A 24573-nucleotide genomic window follows, 5' to 3' on the forward strand; every position below is an offset into this window, starting at 1 on the left:
ATTTCTGATAGATTTTTGCTAAAAAAAAAAAAAAAAAAAAAACTCACACTTATTAATACAAACACACTACTGATTACACCTAAATGCTACAAATGAATGGCCCCCACACTGTGTGTGAAGTATAGACTTCACTATATGACCAAAAGTATATGGACACCCATGATTTGAACATCCTATATTCCAAAACCATAGGAATGAATATCGTTGCTGCTGTAACAGTCTCCACTCTTCAAGTCTTTCTAGAACATTTGGAGTGTGGCTGTGGGGTTTTGCCAATTCAGCCTCAAGCGCTCAAGTGGTTAAACAGGGATGTTGGGTGAGAAGGCTTCAAGCATAGAAGGTGCCCAGCTTCATCCCAAAGGTGCGCCGATGGTAGCTCGAGTGGTTAAGGCTTTGGTTTGTCGACAGGAAGATCAGGGTTCAAGCCCCAGCACTGCCAAGCTGCTACTGTTGGGCCCTTGAACAAGGAACCGTGCTACCCTCCAGGAGTGCTGCATCATGGCTAACCCTACACTCTGACCCCAAACCCCCTTAGGGATGGGACAGATGAAGAAAGAATGTCACTGTGCAGTAATGTTTACATGACAAATGAAGACAACTTAACTTGTGTTCAGTGGGGTTAAGGTCAGGGATCTGTGCCAAGACACTGGAATTCTTCTACTCCAACATTAACACACCATATTTTCATGGAGCTCACTTTGTGCACTGGTGCACTGCTGGAACAGGAACTGCTGGGACAGGCTTGTGGCCTCTTAGTTCCACTGCAGAGAAACTGTAATGCTACAGAATACAAAGACACTGAATGTGTGTCCAACTTGTGACAACAGGTTGAGAAGAATTGCAAACATTTGGCTATATAACATATCTCTCAAATACTGTCCTTCCAAAGCACCATCTTGCTTGATGGCACAACAAGAGATTGTTGGCCTGTTGGGAATTTGGCTCCACTCTGGACCTACCTTTGGATATTATTTTGCATGTAGCAGGTGGAAAGCTGAATGGACTATGCCACTTTTCTCAGTAGGGAGAGATGTTACCTTTTGTACAATATTAATTTTCCACTGATTTCCTTTTGTACATGATCACTGATTGCAGATCTCACATCACACACTGTAATGATGAAAAAATTGCTGCATGTTAAATCGAGGCTTTTGGGAGCCTACACGTTCCTCACTTCTGGCTCGGTTTAATCGCTGATCTGCTTCATTCAACTCAGCCGTGAACAAAATTCCTCTCTTGCCGTGCGTCACTTTGACAGCTTAGATGATTTCAGTGCTGCTGTACGCTCCATCAAATGAATCGGCAGGCAGGGAATTTGCATGACAATCAGCACAATATTGGACATGTTGGAGAGGCACAATGCAGCTGTCCATCTCACAGTGAATCGCAATGCCTGCTCGGCACTCGCACCCCCTCCCTCTCTCCGTCCCCCTCATTAAACCAAGAGACAAAGTGTCTGGCTCTGAGTGATCGATTCGTCCTGCAAGTAGCAGCACTGGCATAAGAGTAGCATGACCATTTATCAATAGGGCATAAGCTTTAAGTTCATTACACCAGATCTGAAGATAAGGCAGAGGGTACTTGTGATAAGGACTGCTGTTCAAGTGAGTGTAGTCATAATCCCTTCACATGTGTAAAGGCATTAATAAGGTCACATCTATTATGGCTTCAGGAACCTACAAAATCAATTCCAATCTATTGTGGCAGTCTACACTAAAGTGACACCCTTTTTCTGTGAGGGAGAATGGCCATTTAGCCATTAAACAAACTTCAGTGTCCATTTTCAATGTTTATATTGTTGCACAATTTCTAGACATTTATAGAAACAAAACAAAAACATATCCATTTAAGAGTGAACTCTGTGAAGAAGCAGCATTGCCTCCAGACACTTTAATGACACTTTTAAAGCACCTGAGAATCAATACCACATGCGGTTCTTCCCCAAAATGTTGCCACAAAGTTGAAAGCACACAACTGTATCGGATGCCCTTAGATACTGTAGCATTGCAATTAACCCTTCACTGCAATTAGGAGGCTCAAACCTGTTCCAGCATGACAATATACCTGTGCACAAAGTGGGCTCCATGAAGACATGGTTGGAGTGGAAGAACTGAAATGTTCTGTATAGAGATCTGACCTCAACTCCAGTGAACACCTCTGGAATGATCTGGAACATGGACAGTGCACCAGGCGTCTTCACCTGACCTCAAGTGTCTGACCTCACTAATGCTGCTGTGGGAACTTTTCCACAGCCATTACTGTTCTGTTGGTAGTTTGATAGCAAACCTAAATACAGTGGAGCCTCAGCATATGAATGCCCTTCCTTACCAATTTTCACCTTAAAAATTGAATTGGATTTTGCAAGAGTATATGAAGCATTTTCGACGTACAAACAAACTGAACCGAGCGCCAGCTAAGTTGCACGTATGTCCGGGAGGCGTTCAAAACTTTTTGTGTCAGTGAAAAGCCGAGTGAAGTGAGTTTATGAAGTTTAAGCTTTTTTCAGTCTGCAAAAGCTGTTTTGAAAGATTCAACCCACGATACCAGTGTTGCCTTCGCCATGTGTTCAAAATCTACGTGATTTTTCGGGTGTTTTTTTTGTTGACAGATTGGTGGCGTGGGTGGTCCGTTCTATTTTAAGCCCAAGCTTGGTGGCATGACTTCCTGTGAGGAGCCTTGACATTGAATGCTTGGCTTGGGTCAGTTCTTTGTAAGCAGCCATACAGTTTAAATACGCTTCGTATTGGGAATATTGGTTATATTTTTGGGGTGGCTGGAACGGATTATCAGCGTTTACATTATTTCTTAATGGGAATGCTTTGTAATACAAATTCGCAAATGAATTCGTATGCCGAGATTCCACTGTACCATATATCGTGACACATCAAGAATCGAGATATGATATGTTTGTGATATCGCTCACCAGCAATATGCAGAAAATCAGGTTTTATTAGTTTTTTTGCTGCGTAAACTACAGATTCTGGAACACAGCGTATGTTAACCATCTGGATCAGAAAAATAAATAGAACAAGGGGTGGAGTAATTATAAGAGAGAGGTGAACAGGTGGACTGCACAGCAGTTGCCCTGCGCCTCCTACACTATTAAAAAGAATAGCCTGTCCCTGTGGGCACCCAGCACAATCTAATTTGTATTTAAAGAGCTAATCATGACGTCTCTCTTTGTTAGGCAGGCAGGTAATAAAAACTAGAAAAGTGCTTTTAGTGCAAGGTTCTGCCCATTGTTATCCTCTATGAAGAAGCTGACTCTTATAAAAGTAATGCCATAACACAATAGCACTCACTATGTAGTTAGACAAAAACTACAGATGACCTCAAAAAGACTCACGCTCGCAGCTTCATTTAGTGTAACGCGAGTGCCGGAATGGTTACAATGACATTTTGCCTTTCAGTAAATGTACCTTCTCGCACAAAAACAGAAAGACGATGCTATGATAAATGTTCGAATTAACATTTTGGCCTTTAAAAGCTTTTACTTAAACAGCTGAGAATATCTTGCTGAGTTGCTGCTATATAATTGGCTGATGTGTTAAAAGCACTGGAGCATAATAAAAGGGGGAAAAAAGTGTGTGAGAATGAATTTATCATCCTCCTGATGGCCCCTGAAATCTGTCTGCTTCTATAAAAAAATAAAGAGAGAGAGAAAGAGAGACGAGGATCTGATCTGCAAAATCTGACAGCAGGAGGGAAGAGAGAGCACATTGAGGAATTAGTGGTGAGCAGGATAGCAGTATTAATGAGAGGGTTTCAGAAAAGTTTATTGAAACATATGGTTTCAGTTCTGCCTTTGAAGCACTTTGCTTGCACAGCTGATGAAAGACTTTTGTCTGAAAAACGTCCCATTTCTCTGGGAACTTGGTGTAATATGATTCATTTTGTATTAAATCGACCGTTATTACAGAAGTACCTAGATGCTTCTTCACTCGACTGTGGCATGGCTGTTGGTGCCAGACGGTCTGGTTTAAATATTTCAGATGCTGACGATCTCCTGGGATTGTCATACAACAACAGTGACTACAAGTTGCACATAACAATGTGAAACACTGTAAAAGAGAGAGAGAGAGAAAGAGAGAGAGAGAGAGAGAGAGAGAGAGATGGATTTAGATTGATGGTAATGCAAATAAATCACTCTTTACAACTGCAGTAAGCAGAAAAGCATCTCAACACACATAACACACCAGACCATGAGGCAAACTGGCTATGCCGGCAGAAACACCTCTCCTGTCAGCTGGGAAAAGGAACTGCTTTGTCTTTTTCCAATCTTCGGCTGTCTTCAGCAGTCAACCCCTTTTACACACGAAGAAACGCAATATACAAGAAAGCGTGAACGAGGGCAACGGAGTATGCTCCCATGTCCTTGGTGATTTCAAAGGAAGTGCTTATTAAATAGTGCATTTGAGTGCCGGAGTTTAAGGTCAGCTTCAGATGCACGACCACCTCCATGCTGATGAGCTCAGACCTGCAAGATAATTGCAGGGGGGGGAAAAAGCAGCAGTAGCAATCAAATGCTCTGTACCGAGTTAGCATTTACTTAGTCCTTGTGCACACACACAAACGGTTATATTTTAGTACTTTAAATACTCATGGCTCTATTGTCCAGTTCCCAGTGCTGTGCGTTATACTAACCAAACACTTCAACACCTGGATCTTCTTCAGGTGACACAAGAGAAGACACATCCAACACATACACACGTGCAAACACATACACACAGGTTTGTCCAACATCAAAACTGGTATACATACTGAAAGACCAAGGAGTCTCTAGGACGGAATGACATACTATTCCTGAGTCACAACTGCTTTCTTTTCACCCTTCTGTACAACAAAATCAATGACAGGAGTCTCTTGCTTTAATAGCAAGCCTTTATATTTTTCAGAATTTTCAGAAAGTCACTGGCTCTCAAAGTGTGGGTTCTGGTCCCCTTAGGATCTGTGAAGCATAGCTTGAGGGTCTGTGATTTTTCTATTTTGTGGGAAATCGTAAGCTGACCATAATCACTGTTACAGTGCTGTATAAAAGCACTTAATTGCTTCAGATCCTCAGACATAATTTTAATATAAAACAAAAGACAAGCTGAGTAAGCACAAGATACGGCACAATATGATATATATATATATAGTCTGGAGAGGGTTATAGCAAATACACACATTTCTAAGGCTCTAGTATACAGACTACATACTTATTTCGAACATTATTTCAATAGTTTTGAACTAAACAACGATGTGTAAACTTTTGAGACTTTTGAGATTTCTGGGGTCAATAAATCACATACAGGCACAACAATTCAACAGCTAAAAAATTCAGCACGAGTCTTATACGGCTCCGGTGAGACACGAGGAAAAGCTGATTTAATCATGTAAAATGGTGAAGCGTAAGTATTCGATATCTGTACTGCTAGCGTTAAATCAACACATTAGCCTTTTGTTTAAGCAAACCTTGGACGGGCTCATGAAAATAAATGAAACGTAAACAAACTGCGGAATTCTGGTTAGCGGTGGACCGATGTGCCAGAGGTCGAGCGGAAAAAAGAAGGAAATTAGCTTTTGATGAAAATGGCAGCTATCCAAACCACTTTGCCGTCCGTGACTCCATTAGCACAATGCTTAAGCTGGGGTCAGAAAACAAAAGGTCACCTGGGCATTTTATTGCAACCATGAGGCCCACAGCTGTGTTTAGACCCCGAAGAGAGAGAGAGAGAGAGAGAGAGAGAGTGTGAGTGTGAGTGTGTGTGTGTGTGTGTGACTGAATCAGACCTTCTGCTCTAACACTGATAATGCAAATATCAGTGGGGTGGTAAAAGGCTGCCTGGTGCACTATAGGAGATGTAATATCCGTTAATCAGGACCTAACTGAGGAGTAAACAAACACTAACGTTATGCAGCTAAAAGGGTAACAGATGGTTATTCGGTGTATATAAGACATTACATTTTCATCGCTAGGAACATGAAATGCAATAAATACAAGAAAGAAATATAGGTTCATCACTTCCTAGTCCTGATTCAGCTAACGGGTATTTCTTTTCCCGTTCTCATCATCATCCACTCCTTCATTAATCGTGCATGCGAGTATACACACATGAATCTGTCCATGTTTTCATTTATAACATGGTAATCTGGCACAAAACAACAGCACTCTCCTCCATTTTGCCTCTTCCGTCAACACCCGCACACAGGTATGGCCTGCACTCGTACTCTCAGGCAGCAGTGCACCGTGACAAGCTTTTGGAAGCGAAACTGTTGTGAGTAAACAAGTGTTCACAAGAAGAGGAATTCTATATAGAGATGGTGCTGGTGGTAAAGTATGTTTGTTAGAGGAAGCTGTGGGAGAAAAGACAGTACTGCAACCATATGGAGGTCCTTAATTGGGAGGGAAAAATATTTCAGCCAAGAAGCTCACTAAAACCTCAGCTCTATTGCATGACCAGATGCCACATGAGACACTCTCGTCAAGGGAGCATGTGTGATCTGTGTATTCAAACCCACATGATGAAACTCTTCTGCACACCGTGCTGGTACTCTGTTCGACTTGCTAGTCTGAGCGATGCGCTTGATTTCCTAGTCGGAGCACACGGCTGCTCCGACGCCTCCCGTCTCACTTGCTTAAGAGAGAATGATGAGGGCGGAGGAAGAGCAGGATGATGGACATACCATGACACCCACATCTTAAGGAAGGGAAGAAAAAAAAAGTTCAAACGGAATGAATGGAAACCGCAAGGGATGACGGCAATGCAGAAAAGAACAATCTGCCCTAAAACTGGGCAGGCCTGTGAGATGTCGCAATTCAAATATCATTTGGTTGTGCAAGTACATGAACCCTGGCTATTGCCTTCAAGGCATAAAGAAACAGAACAGAACAGGAAGAAAGCTCTAGCTTTGGCAGATATACCAGAAATGTCTATTTTAACACTGGAACTCAAAATTAAAATGAAAATTATATTGCTCATTTCATGCTGAAAGCACCAAGTAAAGTCTAAGCCGCCGGGAATGTTCTCCAAACGTATCCACGACTCATATAAACACTGAATGGAAGCCAGAAGTGGGCTGAACTATGTTTTCCATCACACATTTACAAGACAAGCTAGGAAGTCAAAACAGAGTTCAGATTTACTTTATGGATTGCTGTGTAAACTCTGTTAAAATACAGAAAATAAAGGGGTTATTCAAGGACGTTCTTTGTACTTTTGACATCTCCCTTTTTTCCACTCCTCTTATAGACCGGAGTGGGAGAAGCCAAAGACATGGATAATTTCTCCAAAAACACAGGCTAGGTTTCCTTAGAGCTGAATAGCTGCTAAAGCGAGATGCAATTTAGTGTTTAAAGAAGCGGCAGAGCGTCATGAAACAAACAGCACAAATGCTTTAACGTGAAGTGATTTTCTGTGTAATTTGACATGGCGGAGAGGAGGGAATTGAGAGATCAGGATATTTTGACTTGTGTGGTTTTAAGCCACTTTGTAGTGTAAGAAGACACCAGAGGAATTCGTGCGTGTCCTCTGAGAAGCTGAGTGACATCATTGGGCATGCTTTGTGGAATTTCATCGGGGAGTTATTGAGAAGGGATTGAGCCACTCAGACAGATCTATCCTACCTAACTTTGGCAGCCGTGAAGAAAATTAGAGAGCTAACCCCTTTCCTAACGCACACCATATAGCAGGAAAAAGAGCGCAATGGTAAATGCACAAGCTAAAACGGCAGGATTTGTTAAACCGGTATAACAAGTCAGTTTCCACAGCTGAAAATCTGATACTTGCTAGTAGATGGCATCATGCATGAAAATCACTCACTCACTCATCGTGCCATGTCAGAACAGACGTTCTCGAACCGAAGTGGATCTGTCCTTACTGCTGAAGCGAAACTAGCAAGACACAGTGTTCCATATGGCCTTCGGCTCAGTAAGCAGAGAACTGCCTCAGACGCTGGCAAGTCGAGCCGTCTGAAATATTTACCAAGTTGCCATGAATACCACCTCAGACTCTGCTGGTAGTGAGGCCGAGGGCTGTAGTAGTGGTTTGAAGTTACTTACACTCTATAATAAAGCGCTTTTTTGTTTTTTTGTAAAACATCCGCTGCTGTTCTTACTAGCAGTCGAGTTTGCGCGTCACCCGTATTGCAGGACGTCTCAGTGCCGGATCTTTTGTGAGCGTAATCTCCAAAAGCCGTGACAAAATTTTGTGTTTCTCAGCCACATCTTGCCAGCTGATGGATGAAATCCTGCTAGGACTGGAAAATAAATTCAGTGCGATCATGACATTATACACTTCTGATTTTAAATAAATAGCTATTACACAAGTAACACAAGTACATTTGAAAGCGGTACTTCATTTCTGGTGGGTTTTACTTTTTAGTAGTGACAATGTGCCTTCTATTCAAGCCTCAAATCAGTCTGTGTCTGTTAATTTAATGAAAGCGGCTGTAAGCAATGTTAGGGACCTTGTTAACTCATTGCAGATTTACAACACAGTTTGTCAGGGTAGGTCAGCAGGCTGCCTCTTTTTTAGAAGTCTCTTTGTCATTTGTGAAAGTAGTAATTCATGTGCACGATATTAAGCGTCTTTGTAGAAAATAAAAACACTGTTTCAAGCACTTTACTCCCATCCTGTATGTTTGTTTAACGTTAGATCTCAACCTTCAGTGTTGTAAGTATAAACAGATCTGTTTTACATGAAAATCAAGTGCACCAGAAATCGACATGTCTAGTTAGTTTACATAAAGTTGAATAGCAAGCAACCTAGCTACCTGACTGAAATCATATAATTATGCTTTGATGGTTTGGAATAACAAGTCTCTCTGTGGTATGATGTTTGGAATTTTTTTGCTCGTCAGTCACGATAAACAGCAGTGGCTGAATAAGCGCACTGTGACGGACGGATTCATTTGCATTGAGTTGAGCTGTGTTGAAGCTTTACCGCTGCCTGCTGAGCCACATTCCATTGCTCAGTATCCATCATGCACTGTGTGGATCTGGCAGTGCTCCTCCTTTTAAATAGATAGGATATAAACTTGCAAATGGACACATGCTGTTAGCCCACTACATCATCCTTTTAGTCCAACACCCTTCATCCAAACCTATGCCTGAAATTCTTCTCAGAAACATGCATGTGCACAAGCAGACGCACATCAAGCTCCGGAAATTCAAATGTAAGTTTGGAGGCAAAGTCATCTTAAAACCCATGGTGACACGAGTCAAGTTAAATGCGAGGTAGTAAACAGTGCCGGGGGGTGGGGGGGTGGGGGGGATTGGATTAACGCTGTGGCGTCTGGGCTTTTTCCGATGTCTGACTTCCCATTTCAGAGTTATGTCGGACGTGGCAGTGTGTCCATCACCAATAGGAAACGCTACAGCCGTACTCACACCATGTGAATGTGTGTAAGCTACACTTTTCTTCCAATATAACAATAGTTATATTTTAACCGTTGATCTATAAGCATGATCTAAGCAGTGTTAGCTTGGCAATGGTGGGATTTACGCTCATGACCTTCTGATTAGTATTCCAGAGTCACACTCTTTTGTCTTTATATATTTTTTGTATTTGTAGTAGTAGCTGTTTATGTATATAATCCAGGCTACGATGAAGGTTACTTCTTCTGCAATCGGTGGAACTAGAAACCTTTTTTCACGCTTGTATGTGCTGCTCACGCATATAAAAAACTGAGTATCTTTCCCACTGTATGGCTGAATGGTTGTGATGATGGGGAGTAACCACTCAAGTGAGAGCTCATGCGTTAACTGTAGTAAATTCCAGTAATCCCAAACCCTTCATATCATCTGTCAGCAGAAATAGCTGCATCAACCATGTAATCATTTATTATATAGACAGGATGAGTTTGCTCAACCGCTTTGTATTATCCTTATAGTTTTTCTGAGGTACGTTATATGGCCAAACTTTTCTAGACACCTGACCTTCGCATCCATATGTGCATGGTTGAACATCCCAGTCCAGATTTAATGTTAAAATAAGCTCCACTCTTTCGGGAAGGCTTTCCACTAGATGTTGTCAAGTGAGTGGCTATAGGGATTTGGGCTCATTCAGCTACGAGAGTATTAATGAGGTCATGTCGGGTGAGGAGGCCTGCATTGCAGTCGATCCCAAAGGTGTTCATGTCTGGGATCTGTGCTCTTTTCCACTCCAAACCTCAAGTGTTCATGGAGCACACTTTGTGCAGAGGGGCATTATCATACAATAATAAATCTGTACAATTGTATGTTTTGTGGCAACTGTTTGGAGGAGGCCGACATTTGCATGTCATATGTCCGCATATTATTGGCCATACTGTGTTATTTCCTAGATTTTCCTGAACAAATGGAAAAAGAAATGATTCACACGAGCCCACACTGGCATAGAACAGCGTGATGTGGCTGTGGTAAGCATTTATCCCTGCAGTGGAAAGAAGCTATAATTGACAGGCTTGGAGAAAAGCAAAATAAAAAAATAAAAAGTTTCCTGAACGGATAATCGACAGTAGCTGGACCGTGGTGACATTTTTATTTGCTGACTTTTTTCCTCAGAACATTTACTTTAGAGACAGCTTAGCTAACATGTCCTTAAAAATCAATTACTCAGAAACAATGCTAAGCTCAACTTAAACAGGTGAAATATTCTTTGTCTCAAGACCTATTTTATACATATAGGATTTTTTTTATTGTAGAAAATTTCTGAGAAATGTCATATTGCATACCCTAGTAAGAATGTTTGCACTCTACTACTTGTGGTTACCCTCAAGGAAAAACCTTGAACATGCTCCTAAAGTATGTGAAGCCACAAAGGCCAAAAGCAAGAAAGAGAGCAAATCATAAATGCTATACGGTCAGTATCTTTGTGAGCTGCCACTGTTTCCCTGCCCAAATTGGATGTAGCCACTAATCACCAGCATTAGCAATTAATCTGTTTTATATTTTATTAATTACCTGTTAACAAGATCAGGAGTTATTCAAAAATAAATATAGGACTACACAAACCTACCGAAATAAACCTAATCGGTTTTTTGTTGCTATTAAGCTTTAAATAATATTGAAATATATCATACTTGAAGAATGAGTGCAATGCAATTTTCTTCACTTGAGCCACTGTTCATGCTTTGCCAGGGACGGCAGTCTCTGTTCGGAGGCACAGACAAGGGACGCTAAGATGCTAAGATCAGAGGATGATGTTTTGTCGTTTTTCAATCCAACATTAGTCACCACAGATTAACAGGAAACTCATAGATGCAACACAATTTATTTCTAAAGCTACAGATTCAACCAGATATATTATGTAGTGCATTATACACCGACCAGGCATAACATTATGACCACCTGCCTAGTCCCCCTTTTACTGCCAAAACCACCCTGACCCATAATGCACTGTGTATTCTGACACCTTTCTATCAGAACCAGCATTAACTTCTTCAGCAATCTGAGCAACAGTAGATCGCCTGTTGGATCAGATCACACGGTCCAACCTTCACTCCCCACGTGCATCAATGAGTCTTGACTGCCCATGACCCTGTTGCCTGGATTGGACCACTCTGGATAGATACTGACCACTGCAGACTGGAAACACCCCACAAGAGCTGCAGTTTTGGAGATGCTCTGATCCAGTAGTCTATCCGCCATCACAATTTGGCCCTTCGTCAAACTCGCTCAAATCCTTACACTTGTCCATTTTTCCTGCTTCTAACACATCAACTTTGAGGATGTTCACTTGCTGCCTAATATATCCCACCCACTAACAGGTGCCATGATGAGGAGATCATCAGTCTTATTCACTTCACCTGCTCATAATGTTATGCCTGATTGGTGTATATTGCCCAATTTGATAAATTCCAACTACCATGATGGCCATCAATGATTCCAGATACTATAGACACCATAAACCTTACAGTCAGAAAAGAAAGAAGCACTTTGCTCAACAAATGATCTGAAAACATATTTACTAAAAATGGACGGTTAAAGCAGCCCCCGGGGACACGTTCCTGGAAAATCTGCAAAACCAGTGAACATGAATGAATTACTATGTGTTTACAAATCCAAAAACAACAGTTGTCAATCTGACTGATCAAATCCGAGCCAAAGAAGTTACACTGAAAGAATAGACTACAGTGAATATATATATATATATATATATATATATATATATGTGTATGTATGTATGTATGTATGTATATATATATTTATATATATATATATATATATATATGTATATATATATATATATATCTATATCTATATCTATACATATAGATAGATAAGGGTTTTTTTTTATTATTTTTCATGGAAATGTTCTAAATGGTGGCATGAAGCTCGAGGATAAAAAGTGGAGGATGTGAGGATCTGCTGAACTATTCAACTCTTGTCAGTTCCTGTTAGATCTAAGCTGGCCTCAGCGCATGGCTGAACAATCACAGCGATCCGAGACAACAAAAGAGACGAGCGTGAGCACGCACTGCACTTCTTTTACGCTCAAATCCTATCTTCAATAAAAGGATTTGCGCTTTTTATATGCGCACACATACACATACTGTTTTGTCTTCATTTGTGGAGAAGGGGGTAAAAAAAAAAAAATCTAACTAACAATAGCATGACAAAGACGAGACACAATGCGGGTAAATTGGTGCATAAAATGCAAAAGGGCCATGGAGCTGAGAAGTACAGCTACGATTTATAATTTATGTTAAAAGCTCAAGTTCTTGTCTTTAAAAAAAAACCCTCCTATTTGCTCCACTGGTGAGGTTTGAATGGTCTGCTCACAAAAACATTTATTGTTGCAGAAAATGGGTGGAAATGTTGTGAAACTAAAATCCTATAAAGACGTTTCTGTCTTTTTTTTTGGCTGCCCTTCAGTGCTAGTCAAATTCTTGAGATAGAAGTAGTGGGCGTGATGTGTACCACGAGGAGAACTTCTCACAACACACACACACTCCTGGGCTTGAGAAAGAAATGATCTGCGACTGACCTTGCTTAACCTAATCTTTTAAACATAAATATACGTCGGAAATAAAGGTCTGGAATAAACGCACTGGGAACTGGTTTCCGGTCTGGACACAACCTCATCTGTCTAAAATTGACCTGAATGACAAATTTGCGTGTCTTATTGTGAAGCTGTTCTTTGACTGTGTCTTATAAATGAGAGCAGGCTGTCGGATTTACATCGGGGCTTGCCAAGACGTACAGCATTGACACTTTTATGATGATGATAAACAGAGCAGTCCACAACGACAGCTCTAAACATGAGCGTAAACACAAACAGGAGTGAGATCACTTTCCAGAGAGCGTTACACAAAAGTGTGCTATGTTTGACGGCTTCATTGAGGTTGTCTAGGGTTGGACATTTGCCAAAATAAGCGGATCCTGTTGCATACCGATGTGTGGAATACGGCCAGTTACTGAAAGCTTCATGGTGGAATAACAACAACAGCATTAATGTGGGCCACTAGGTCACGTTACAGTGAAGGAAAGAAACCCACAATACTCAGAAGTCCTAGTTTTCTGTTTTTAACTGAAACACTTTGAGGGAATGTTTGTATTGTAATCAAAGACAAAATAACTAAAAATAAAGCTGTGTTTCAGGGAATTGAAAAATGACTTAGGCCTAAACATAACACCGGAGTTCCTAAATTAGGGGTCACTGATTTACAAACAGGGTTACAAGAGAAAGGCATTTATATCTGAGTTTGGTTCATTCAATTATAGTGGAACCTCGGCAGATAGATAGATAGATAGATAGATAGATAGATAGATAGATAGATAGATAGATAGACAGATAGACAGATAAACAGATAGACAGACAGACAGACAGACAGATCTAGATAGAATTTTCACCTGTCTGTTCTATTTTTAACCCAAGCTTGGTGGCACGACTTCCTGTGAGGAGCCTTGACATGGAATGCTTGGCTTGGGTCAGTTCTTTGTAAGCAGCCATACAGTTTACATACGCTTTATATTGGTCATATGGGTCATATTTTAACGGATTATCTGCATTCAGTCATTATTTCTTATGGGATTTGTTTCACAATACAAATTTTCACCTCAAGAACTCGAAGTACCAGAGCGAATAAAATCTGTACGCCGAGGTTCCACTGTACTTTACAGATTATGCTTCAAATGGTTGAAAACAGATTTTGTGTCCTGATGTTAAAATGTTATTGTTATATTGTTTTGTCATCTCCTTGATGCAGGACCAGAGTAGTTCAGCATAGAAAAATGGAAAATTTTCCTGTCCATATAACTCGGGTTTTGGAACAGAACAGCATTGTCTCAAATTTGATACTGTTCTAGACGGCTATGAGTACTAACACTTACTGATTTTCTGGTTAGCTGCTGTTATATTATTTTGTAATTCACAAATAAAAACCTCATTTACCAAAAAGCTCTGTCCTGTAGATTCTTTTGAATGTATAATGTTGAATGTTTAACATCACTGAACAAAATCTCTGAACATTTTACTGTTCATGTTGAAAACCTGATGGATTTTGGCCCTGACGTGCAATCCAGTAAACACTGTTTTTAAATCATCTGGATGTGCAGAAGCTGCCACTCATGTGCTTCTGCACAAATACATAAAACCACATGGCAAGTAAGGCATTAGGCATAGGTGTGTTACTGACATTATTATTGAACACTAGTCCTGTTTAGAGCGGACAAGGATTGGGGAGACAGAAAAGTCATAAGGTTAATCTGTGCTCATTTGGCCAAAATGTTTGGAAACGATTGACCAAACTACCTCAGTCCAGTCTAGACTTCAGGGAAAACAACAAGTTCTGAGTTCATAGTCAGAGAAATCAACGGAATGGAAAGATAAGATAACCGTACTGGGAACTGAAATGCTGCAACACTCCTGCATTCTTGGAAACAAGAACAAAACAGGAAAGAAATAAGGATATCATACCCCAGATTATGGAGAGGACTGTTGATGTAGACAGTCTGTGACTGTGTTATGTTGAGCTTATATCAGTTTCTCATCCTATATAATGAAAGTTTTTATTTTAGTCGGTGAGATATGTTAAGCGTTACACTCCATCAGTCCCAGAGGAATGGAACTACACGTTGTTGTTGCACAACAAATCACACTCTAAGTCTTGTGCCAAACATAAAAAAAGAAATTAAAACAGTTATCTTACAGTATTGCTGTTAGCATTTGCACATACTCACGTCTTATATGCCATAAGATATGAAGCGCGCATGTAAAGCATTATTCCATTGTGTACAGGATAAATAATCTCTGAGAGCACAAACTACTGGATATTGTTTCAGTGGCTAGCTAAAATACAACCTCCTGCTTTTTTGTCCACAGCAGCCCAATCTGTATAAACACACAGTGCCTGCTTTTCTGCAGATTAATTGTTGTGCAGAACTGAAAATAGCTTGGTGATACAAATGACGCCGAAAATGACATTTAGGTTTATTCAGAGACTTTTTTTTAACTAAAGCCATTCACAACTGGACAGGGCACAATGCAAGCATGCAGCAGTGCAAATGAGGGTAAACTACTTTATTGGCAAAAATTTTGGGACATCCTGGACATGAATGTAATATGGTTTCAGCCAGCCCTTTGCATCTGGAACAGCTTCAACTCTTCTGGGAAGGCTTTCCACAAGGTTTAGGAATGTGTTTATGGGAATTTTTGACCATTCCTCTAGAAGCGCATTTGTGAGGTCAGGCACTGATGTTGGACGAGAAGGCATGACTCACAGTCTCCGCTCTAATTCATCCTTAAGGTGTTCTATGGGGTTGAGGTCAGGACTCGCTCGTCCACGTCTTTATGGACCTTGCTTTGTGCACTGGTGTGCAGTCATGTTGGAACAGGAAGGGGTCATCCTCAAACTGTTCCCACAAAATTGGGAGCATAAAATTGTCCAAAATGTCTTGGAATGCTGAAGCATTAAGAGTTACTTTCACTGGAACTAAGCGGCCAAACCTAACCCCTGAATTCAATTATTTGGAGGGGTGTCCAAAAACTTTTGGCAATACAGTGTACTTTGTGGAAAAGCAGCAGAATTTCAGCTCAAACATAACTTTAAACATTAAGGCGGGGCAAATATGACCATTTCACCTCCATTCAGTTCTGCATGCTCCTTCTATCACACACATTTACGGTGTACACAGGGGTATAATGAGACATCATGACACAATGCATTGCCATACAAAAATGTGATGATTGTAAGAATATATCACGACCTTCTGTTAATTATACATCTAATAAAGTTGCACTGTTTGAACACCAGAGGTCCCAACCTGCACAACCCACAGAGATCAAATACAGAGCGAGTGTACTGACCTCAATCGCTCCATATCACAACAGCCGACACACATAATGAGTTATACAGTTAAACAACAACTTTAGACCTCTCCGTCATCCAGCCCTGCACTACTGCTATATACAGTACATGAGAAAGATGGGCATTTTAGCCAACTCTGGAGCTTTATTTCTGGATAAAATGACTGGGGGAATTAATGTTTGGGGGAATTAAACTATTTACTTTTTATACCTAGTGTACATTTTGTTTACAATATGAAAAATAATTTTTTGATATTTATTTTTATTCAGACAAAAATGCACAATATTTTGAACTGATTATAATTCAGTCATAAAAAAGGTCATGTCAGTCATAATAGCTGGGGGCGGTGGTGGCTCAAGTGGTTAAGGCTCTGGGTCGTTGATCAGGGGTTCAAGCCCCAGCACCACCAAGTTGCCACTGCTGGGCCCTTGAGCAAGGCCCTTAACCCTCTCTGCTCCAGGGACGCTGTATCATAACTGACCCTGCGCTCTGACCCCAACCTCCAAGGATGGGATACATGAAGAAAGAATTTCACTGTGCTGTAATATATATGTGACAAATAAAGGCTATTTCTATAATCATTTATCTTATACACAAATTGTATGTTCTATTATAAATAACAAGTTTCTGTCTCTGCAGAGACTATATTTCCAATATCTAATGTTTTGCTGCACCATGAATGAGCACAAAGTCAGAGATGATAACAATCCCAGACACAGATGACAGTAAGTCCTTCTCTTTCTTCCTTTTCTTACCTCATATATATATATATATATATATATATATATATATATATATATATATATATATATATATATGTATATATATATATATATACACACACACATATATACACACTAGTCCTGCAAATAAACATCCAGAGTCTGAAGATCAACACCAGTGTCCTTTATCCTGACTCATTCTTGCAGAATGTCTACCAAGGAAACATCATGAAGCTTCACATTTCGCTCCAGATAGACATTAGGTGGAGAATTGGGCACTCATTTAACCACTGCCTTGAGAAAAGAGACAGAAAGAAGATTACTACCTGCATGACATATTATTAAAAGCCATTTAAGCCGGTTTATAGTGCACACCACCCTAATGCGGTGGAGTTTCCCTTGCTTTACCTCAGCTCAGTGGCTCATTAACAAGAGGGTGTGTTAAAGAGAAAATGTGCAGTGCGGACTAAAGGAACAGATTTGGGGGAAACACTGCTGTAACCTACAGAGCCACAGAAATAATCCTCCATACTCCACAGCCCACCCCCTTCACAGCTCTCACGAACAAGTCAGACACTGGTAAAGTGGCTTTTGTTCTTTTCTCTCTCTCAGCATTTTGCTGCACAGCAGTTCAGCTATTACGTCTATCAGCATTCGAGTGGGAATGTAGAGACCCGCTGTTCTTCAATCCTGCTTCTTTAACCAGCAGCTCTAGCAAGTCTTGTCACACTCCTTTGCGTTAATTTATGTGACACCGTGACATGACCGTCGGCGGGTCAACCACTGAGCGCTTACATAACAGCGCTGTTAAACTCTCAAATCTGTAGGATGGACGCTCCACAAAGACGAAGATTAATAACAAATGAATTAAAACGTGTTCTTTAACAAACAAAAACATATCACTGTTAACTTGCTAATGCAAGAGATGTTTATTTGACAGTTAGGAAAGGAGTCTCCAGTGCCAGAGACATTTAAAGACAGAGACATTTTCCAGTCGTGACGTGAGAAAGCATTTGGTCTTCTATACTTTAAAAAACAGAGGCTGGTGATAAAATGATGGTTTAAAATGTCATTTATTGGCAAAAGTTTTGGGACACCCATTCAATTCAGGTGTTGTTTTTTAGAGGTTGGGCTTGACCCCTCAGTTCCAGTGAAAGGAACTCTTAATGCTTCAGCTTCATACCGAGACATTTTGGACAATTTCATGCTCCCAACTTTGTGGGAACAGTTTGGGGATGACCCCTTCCTGTTCCAACATGACTGTGCACAAAGCAAGATCCATAAAGACATGGATGAGTGAGTTTGGTGTGGAGGAACTTGACTGGCCAACACAGAGTCCTGTCCTCAACCTGATAGAAAACACCTTTGGGATGAATTAGAGCGGAGACTATGAGACGTCCTTCTCGTCCAACATCAGTGCCTCACAAATGCACTTCTAGTGGAATGGTCAAAAATTCTCATAAACACACTCCTAAACCTTGTGGAAAGCCTTCTCAGAAGAGTTGAAGCTGTTATAGCAAAGAGCAGGACAAATTAAATTCATGTGCAAGTAAAGGAAGATGTCCCAAAACTTTTGGCAATATAGTGCAGGTCTCCAATATTATATAACAGCTACCAACCCGGGAGGGTCAAAAGCCATCACATGCTACCTTTAAAACACATGAAGCATCTTTTTAAGCTGTGGCTCATGTTGCATCACACGGAAACACACCCAGAGGACAGAGCTATCCGCCTTCATCTGCATACATAAGCATACAAACACATGACTGATGAGTGTCACTGTGATTGACAGAAAAGAGACCCCCACCCCCCCACCCCTTACACCACAGCCATTTATTGCTGTCTTGGACTCATCAGGATCCAAACTCAGGATCTTCATGACGTTTCTCTGTTGCACCAACCGGGAACCACAATGCTGCATTTTGACTGCTTGTCAATCAAACCGCCTGTGCCCGTTGTTCATGACTGACAATACGGGCGACTTCAAATCTCTCTTGTTTTTTGATAGGCTGATCAGTATTGAGTATCTGTCAATAACTAGATAGTGACATCATATTCATTCATTCTCAGTAACAAATCAATCAGAGCACACACTCATTCACCCCTAGGGGGCTATTAAGTGCTGCCAATCCACATACAGGGAGGCTGGAAGAAACTAGAGAGCCCCAGGTGGACACGGGGTGAATATGTGAAACGCCACACAGGTAGTAATCTGAGAATAGGCTCGAACCTGAGACCAGGGAGCTGAGAGACGGCACAGCTTGCACCACTCCATCATCCAGAAAATGAAACTGGTGCAAAGTGCCTTTCTGTTCCTTTCTTCCTGTCTCAGCATCCTGCAGCACAGCAGCTCCTGGTGCATTTTTTAAAGAACCATGTTAAACCATTTTAACCCAGAGAGTCAAGTTGAATCCTTGAGCTCAGGTGTGTGTTAAAAAAATCGCACTGATTAGGGCGACACTATACGTGGTTTTTACCGTAAAAGAGAATAAATAAGGAAAAAGGCTCCGCCCCTCGTCCCGCCCCCATATTTTTTTTTTTTTTTTTTTAATAAGCAATCTCGCGTTCCTCGGATTCCAGCGCGCGCTGCGCGGCGCACCTGGCTATTCAGTCACCTCGAGCGCTTATGCGCGAGCCGTTCAAAAAGGAAAAAAAATAATTCAAATTCGAAAACTGTCACGCGCAGACACTAACGGTCATCCGAAAGGAAAAACAGAAAACATACATAAACTCGAAAAAGTCCAACGGCACTAGAAGGAAACCTTTTACAAAACACAGAGGTGAAGTATAAATAAGCAAACCGTACTGAAACTCATTCCAAAGCTTGTAACCTGTAAACGTTTCAGCTTTTAAATCAGCTCAAATAGTAACTCCATACCTTTCGGAGGACAGTTTTATTCTACTTGACGCTCTGAGTCACGGCAGCTCCCCATCGGGAAAAAATAAAAAAATAAAGCATGGAAATCCGTCTCTAGGGATTTATTAGACGCGTTTCAAAGTCCCGCTCCAGCGCTGTGTCTGCACAGAGAGCACGAACTCCGCTCTACACCATACCGTACTACTGGGAGAACCTCCTCCTCCTCCTCCTCCTCTCTCCGTCTCTGCCCCGCTTCCACTCCGGAGCTGCACGCGTCCTCATGACGTCACCGCGCTTCAGGCCCTGCTCTGATTGGACAGAAGAAAGACGAGCTGGAAATGGATTGGATTGGGCAGGACCTTAGTGTGTGTGTGTGTGTGTGTGTGTGCTTGTAATGAGCCAATCAGAGACGAGCAGTGTGGTCTCCTTGGTTACGTCTTGTACACCGATTGCGTTCTTTGCGGCTGAAGCGTGGAAAGCTAACCTGAGAAAGGTACACAGTAATGTTATAAAAGTTATATACGCGATAGTCGATTTGTTATTTCTTGCTTAAAACCCCGAAGATTAGTAGAGCACGATATAAAGTAATGAATTAAGCCGGTGGTCTTTAGCTAAGAAAACCAATTTTTGGGGAAACGGGAGTTTTTGTTTGGATGCGCCTTTTGTCAATCATTTTATAGACATGCTATTGGCTGTTGAATATCCAGGGGGCGGGGTTTCACTAACATGGGTGGGAACGGGCTTGAAAGATGATTTATATTTGGTGTTAAGAATGAATATGTGTACACAAGGTGGACCACAGGATACACACAGATCAGGTATAACATCCTGAGCAGTGAGAGGTGAAGTGAATAACACTGATGATCTCCTCATCATGGCACCTGTTAGTGGGTGGGATATATTAGGCAGCGAGTGAACATTTTGCCCTCAAAGTTGATGTGTTAGAAGCAGGAAAAATGGACAAGCGTAAGGATTTGAGCGAGTTTGACCAAGGGCCAAATTGTGATGGCTAGACCACTGGATCAGAGCATCTCCAAAACTGCAGCTCTTGTGGGGTGTTCCCGGTCTGCAGTGGTCAGTATCTATCAAAAGTGGTCCAAGGAAGGAACAGTGGTGAACCAGTGACAGGGTCATGGGTGGACAAGGCTCAAGGGGAGCAAAAGCTGGCCCGTGTGATCCGATCCAACAGACGAGCTACTGTTGCTCAAATTCCTAAAAAAGTTAATGCTGGTTCTGATAGAAAGGTGTCAGAATACACATGATCCTATGGTTGTTTGTGCACATGCTGCAAACTAAGGTACGTAGTGGAGGAGGTATGGCACCATGTGACACTGTGTCTCCAGCTGAATAAACAAACTGACATCAGGTCTTAAATTGCATACTTATTTATTACTCTAGACTGTTATTGAGTATTAGCATTAAGGACTGGCCTGTTACAGTGAGTGTAATGAACCTACCAAATGGTCTCTTATGGGTTCTAGTCTTCTGGATTTTCTAGATTAGTGAATACTTTCAGAAGGTGCGTCCCAAATTGTATACTTATGCACAAGTCTGTATGCTTCATGCATGTTCAATATTCCATATGTTTACATTATTTCTACATTACTGTAGAGAAAAACACAACAGTGATTTATTTCAGCTGCTCTTTAGTTACGTGTAACCTAATCCATTCTGCTAGTCTCTTTAAATGAAGTACTGCATGCTAATAATAATAACAATAATAATAATAATAATCCCACACACTTTTACCGAATTCCATCAATTATCCCCAGTTGTATGCATATCATCACTCACTATGAAAGAACCTTATTAGGGCTTAACCACATACAATACACACACACACACACACACACATGCAATCTCACACACACACTTATGCATCTGAATGAAATCATTAACTCAGTGCAATATGGAAATTAAGAGCGATATTACAATGGCTTATATGTTCCTAACAGCCATAATCAAATACAGCAAACGAATTCATTCGAACCCCGCTGGCTCTATTCAAGGCTCTCACACCAAGCAAAATGAATTTGGAAAACACCTAATGTCTGTTTTTTGCCATTTAAGTGACAAGGCAATGTGTATCTCAGCAGTGTGCTTCGGTGGGGGGAAACGAGATCCTTCTGGTTGCTATTATCACGTTAATACATCAGGAATGCAGTAGTAAAAGTTAATAGCAGAAAATCCAAAAACAGAGAGGTTTTCATTTCAAGACAATAGTGTTTTTCCTGTCTGTATTTTGTCTCACTATCCGTATCAGTTAAGAAACGCCAAATTATATGTTGTTTAAAGTCACAAAGATATGCCCTATATTTTTATTTCTAGAATGCTGGATTTTATAAAACTGCTGCTTGTGTATAATCAGGAGATAACTCTTCTCGGTTAACTTTCTCGGTGTTACTTTTAATCCCTAACAATAAGCTGATTACGGCAGCTGCAGAAATGGGAAGGGATTTGGGATGGTACTCTGACCTCCCTTCCACAACCTTTGACTGCTCCCGATAGCGCTTTAATTCGCCTGTCATATGCACACACCCAAGTGTGAAATTCATGAATCTAGTGTCATGTGTTTCAGAGAGAGATGAGTGGGAGAGACCTGCGTGCCTTTCTGTCGAGTCACCGCACTGAGGACATGGGTAAGGAGAACTGTTGGACTTTCAGCACTCCTTTTCCCTTTTCACTCAGGAAGATTAGATTCAAGTGCAGGTACTCCTGAGGCAGTGCCTCGAGTGAATATGACCTGCAGTCTGTGCACAGAGCAATTTGAAAATGGGCCGATTATCGTGCCGTTGTCAGCGGTAACACTGAGTGAAGTGCAGAACCTGCATGAACGACTTCTTAGAGATGGAGAGCCTTCCTGGCATAGCTGTATATTTTTCTTTCACTGGAGTTCACTATAAAGCATACGACTATTACAGTTTGTTAATATCCTCCAATCTCCTATAGGTCTTTCGTCTTCTGCATTCTATCCATATACACCGATCAGGCATAACATTATGACTACTGAGAGTTGACGTGAATAAGACTGATGATCTCCTCGTCATGGTACCTGTTAGTGGGTGGGATATATTAGGCAGCAAGTGAACATCCTCAAAGTTGATGTATTAGAAGCAGGAAAAATGGGCAAGCATAAGGATTTAAGCGAGTGTGATGAAGGGCCAAATTGTGATGGCTAGACCACTGGATCAGAACATCTCCAAAACTGCAGCTCTTGTGGGGTGTTCCCGGTCTGCAGTGGTCAGTATCTATCAAAAGTGGTCCAAGGAAGGAACAGTGGTGAACCGGAGACAGGGTCATGGGCGGACAAGTCTCATTGATGCACGTGGGGACCGAAGGCTGGACCGTGTGATCCGATCCAACAGACCAGCCACTGTTGATCAAATTGCTGAAGAAGTTAATGCTGGTTCTGATAGAAACGTGCCAGAATACACAATGCATGATGGGACAGGGCTGTTTTGACAGCAAAAGGGGGACCAAGACAATATTAGGCAGGTGGTCATAATGTTATGCCTGATCGGTGTAGTTAGTCATTAAGTAACCTTTATTTAAGAAGGATAAAAGCTTATTGAGGTTAAATTAACTCTGAGACAGAGTGACCTTGCCAAGAAGGCAGCAAAAGAAAAATAATAAAAAATAAAATGAAAATAGTAATCCACAGTAATACGCAATCAAATATCGCAGACACAACTTCGGCTACATTTAAAGTTATTTTGAGTAAGTGCCCTAAATTCTACCAGCAAAGGGAGCTCAGGAACTTTAAGTGTTCCTTTAAGCATGATGAGGCATGAAACTTAAAACCTCAGCTCAGACCTAACATGGAGAGCAACAAGTTGAATGCTGTCTGTAGACTGTAATATTTGTTTCTTACAGAAATAATGGATGACGAATACGTAGGTAACAAGGTACATATTGATGAAGAAATAAAACAGAAGCTGTACGAGTGTGGTTGTCCAGAGGTGGCAGTTCAGTCTTAGTAATATAAATTGTATAGATCTTACACAAATATAGTCTCTGTGAAAGATCCACACTGGGAAATATTCACCTGTGGAATTAAGTAAAACAAGGCACATTCATATTACCAGTGCCTTGCGTAAATATTCATTCCCTTTGAATTTTCCACATCTTGTAGTCTAAACCTGGACTCCATAAATCTACATAGCCCATATACACCGACCAGGCACAACATTATGACCACCTGCCTAATGTTGTGTTGGTCCCCCTTCTTTTGCTGCCCAAACAGCCCTGACCCATCCAGGCATGGACTCCACTAGATCCCTGAAGATGTGCTGTGGTATCTGGTGCCAAGATGTTAGCAGCAGATCCTTTAAGTCCTCTAAGTTGCGAGGTGGGGCCTCCATGGCTTGGACTTGTTTGTCCAGCACATCCCACAGACGCTCAATTGGATTAAGATCTGGGGAATTTGGTGGCCGAGTCAACACCTCAAACTTGTAGTTGTGCTCATCAAACTATTCCTGCACCATTTTTGCTTTGTGGCATGACCCAAAGTAAGACTAAGGAGCTATGAAAACAAGTATATATCCCCCAAAAATAGCTTGGAACATCCCATGAAGCACCTTTAACTCCTTTACTAAACAATTTACAATAATATAGTGCAAGCATGACTCAGAAGAGTATTAAATCAACCCAGAATCAACCCAGATTCATGTAAGTTCATGATTATGTAATCTCTGTTACACTGCAAAATGTAGAAAAAAGTTC

The 24573-nt window shown here is 41.1% G+C and overlaps 2 protein-coding genes across 2 annotated transcripts in view; one reads left to right on the top strand and one right to left on the bottom strand.

The window, feature by feature from the left end:
* Nucleotides 1-20064, bottom strand: part of LOC131354001 (plakophilin-4-like) — a 119851-nt gene extending 99787 nt beyond the window's left edge. Inside the window, exon 1 of the mRNA XM_058391199.1 lies at nt 19873-20064. The gene's annotated coding sequence lies outside the window, so the exon portion shown is untranslated. The remainder of the gene's footprint in view (nt 1-19872) is intronic.
* Nucleotides 20065-20229: 165 nt separating this feature from the next.
* LOC131354002 (coiled-coil domain-containing protein 148-like) overlaps nt 20230-24573 on the top strand; it is a 96998-nt gene continuing 92654 nt past the window's right edge. Inside the window, exons 1-2 of the mRNA XM_058391204.1 lie at nt 20230-20344; nt 22430-22490. Coding sequence (XP_058247187.1) covers nt 20246-20344; nt 22430-22490 — 160 coding nt within the window. The 5' untranslated portion in view covers nt 20230-20245. The remainder of the gene's footprint in view (nt 20345-22429; nt 22491-24573) is intronic.

Source organism: Hemibagrus wyckioides, linkage group LG06 (genome assembly GCF_019097595.1).
Source record: "Hemibagrus wyckioides isolate EC202008001 linkage group LG06, SWU_Hwy_1.0, whole genome shotgun sequence".
Classification (NCBI taxonomy): Eukaryota; Metazoa; Chordata; class Actinopteri; order Siluriformes; family Bagridae; genus Hemibagrus; species Hemibagrus wyckioides.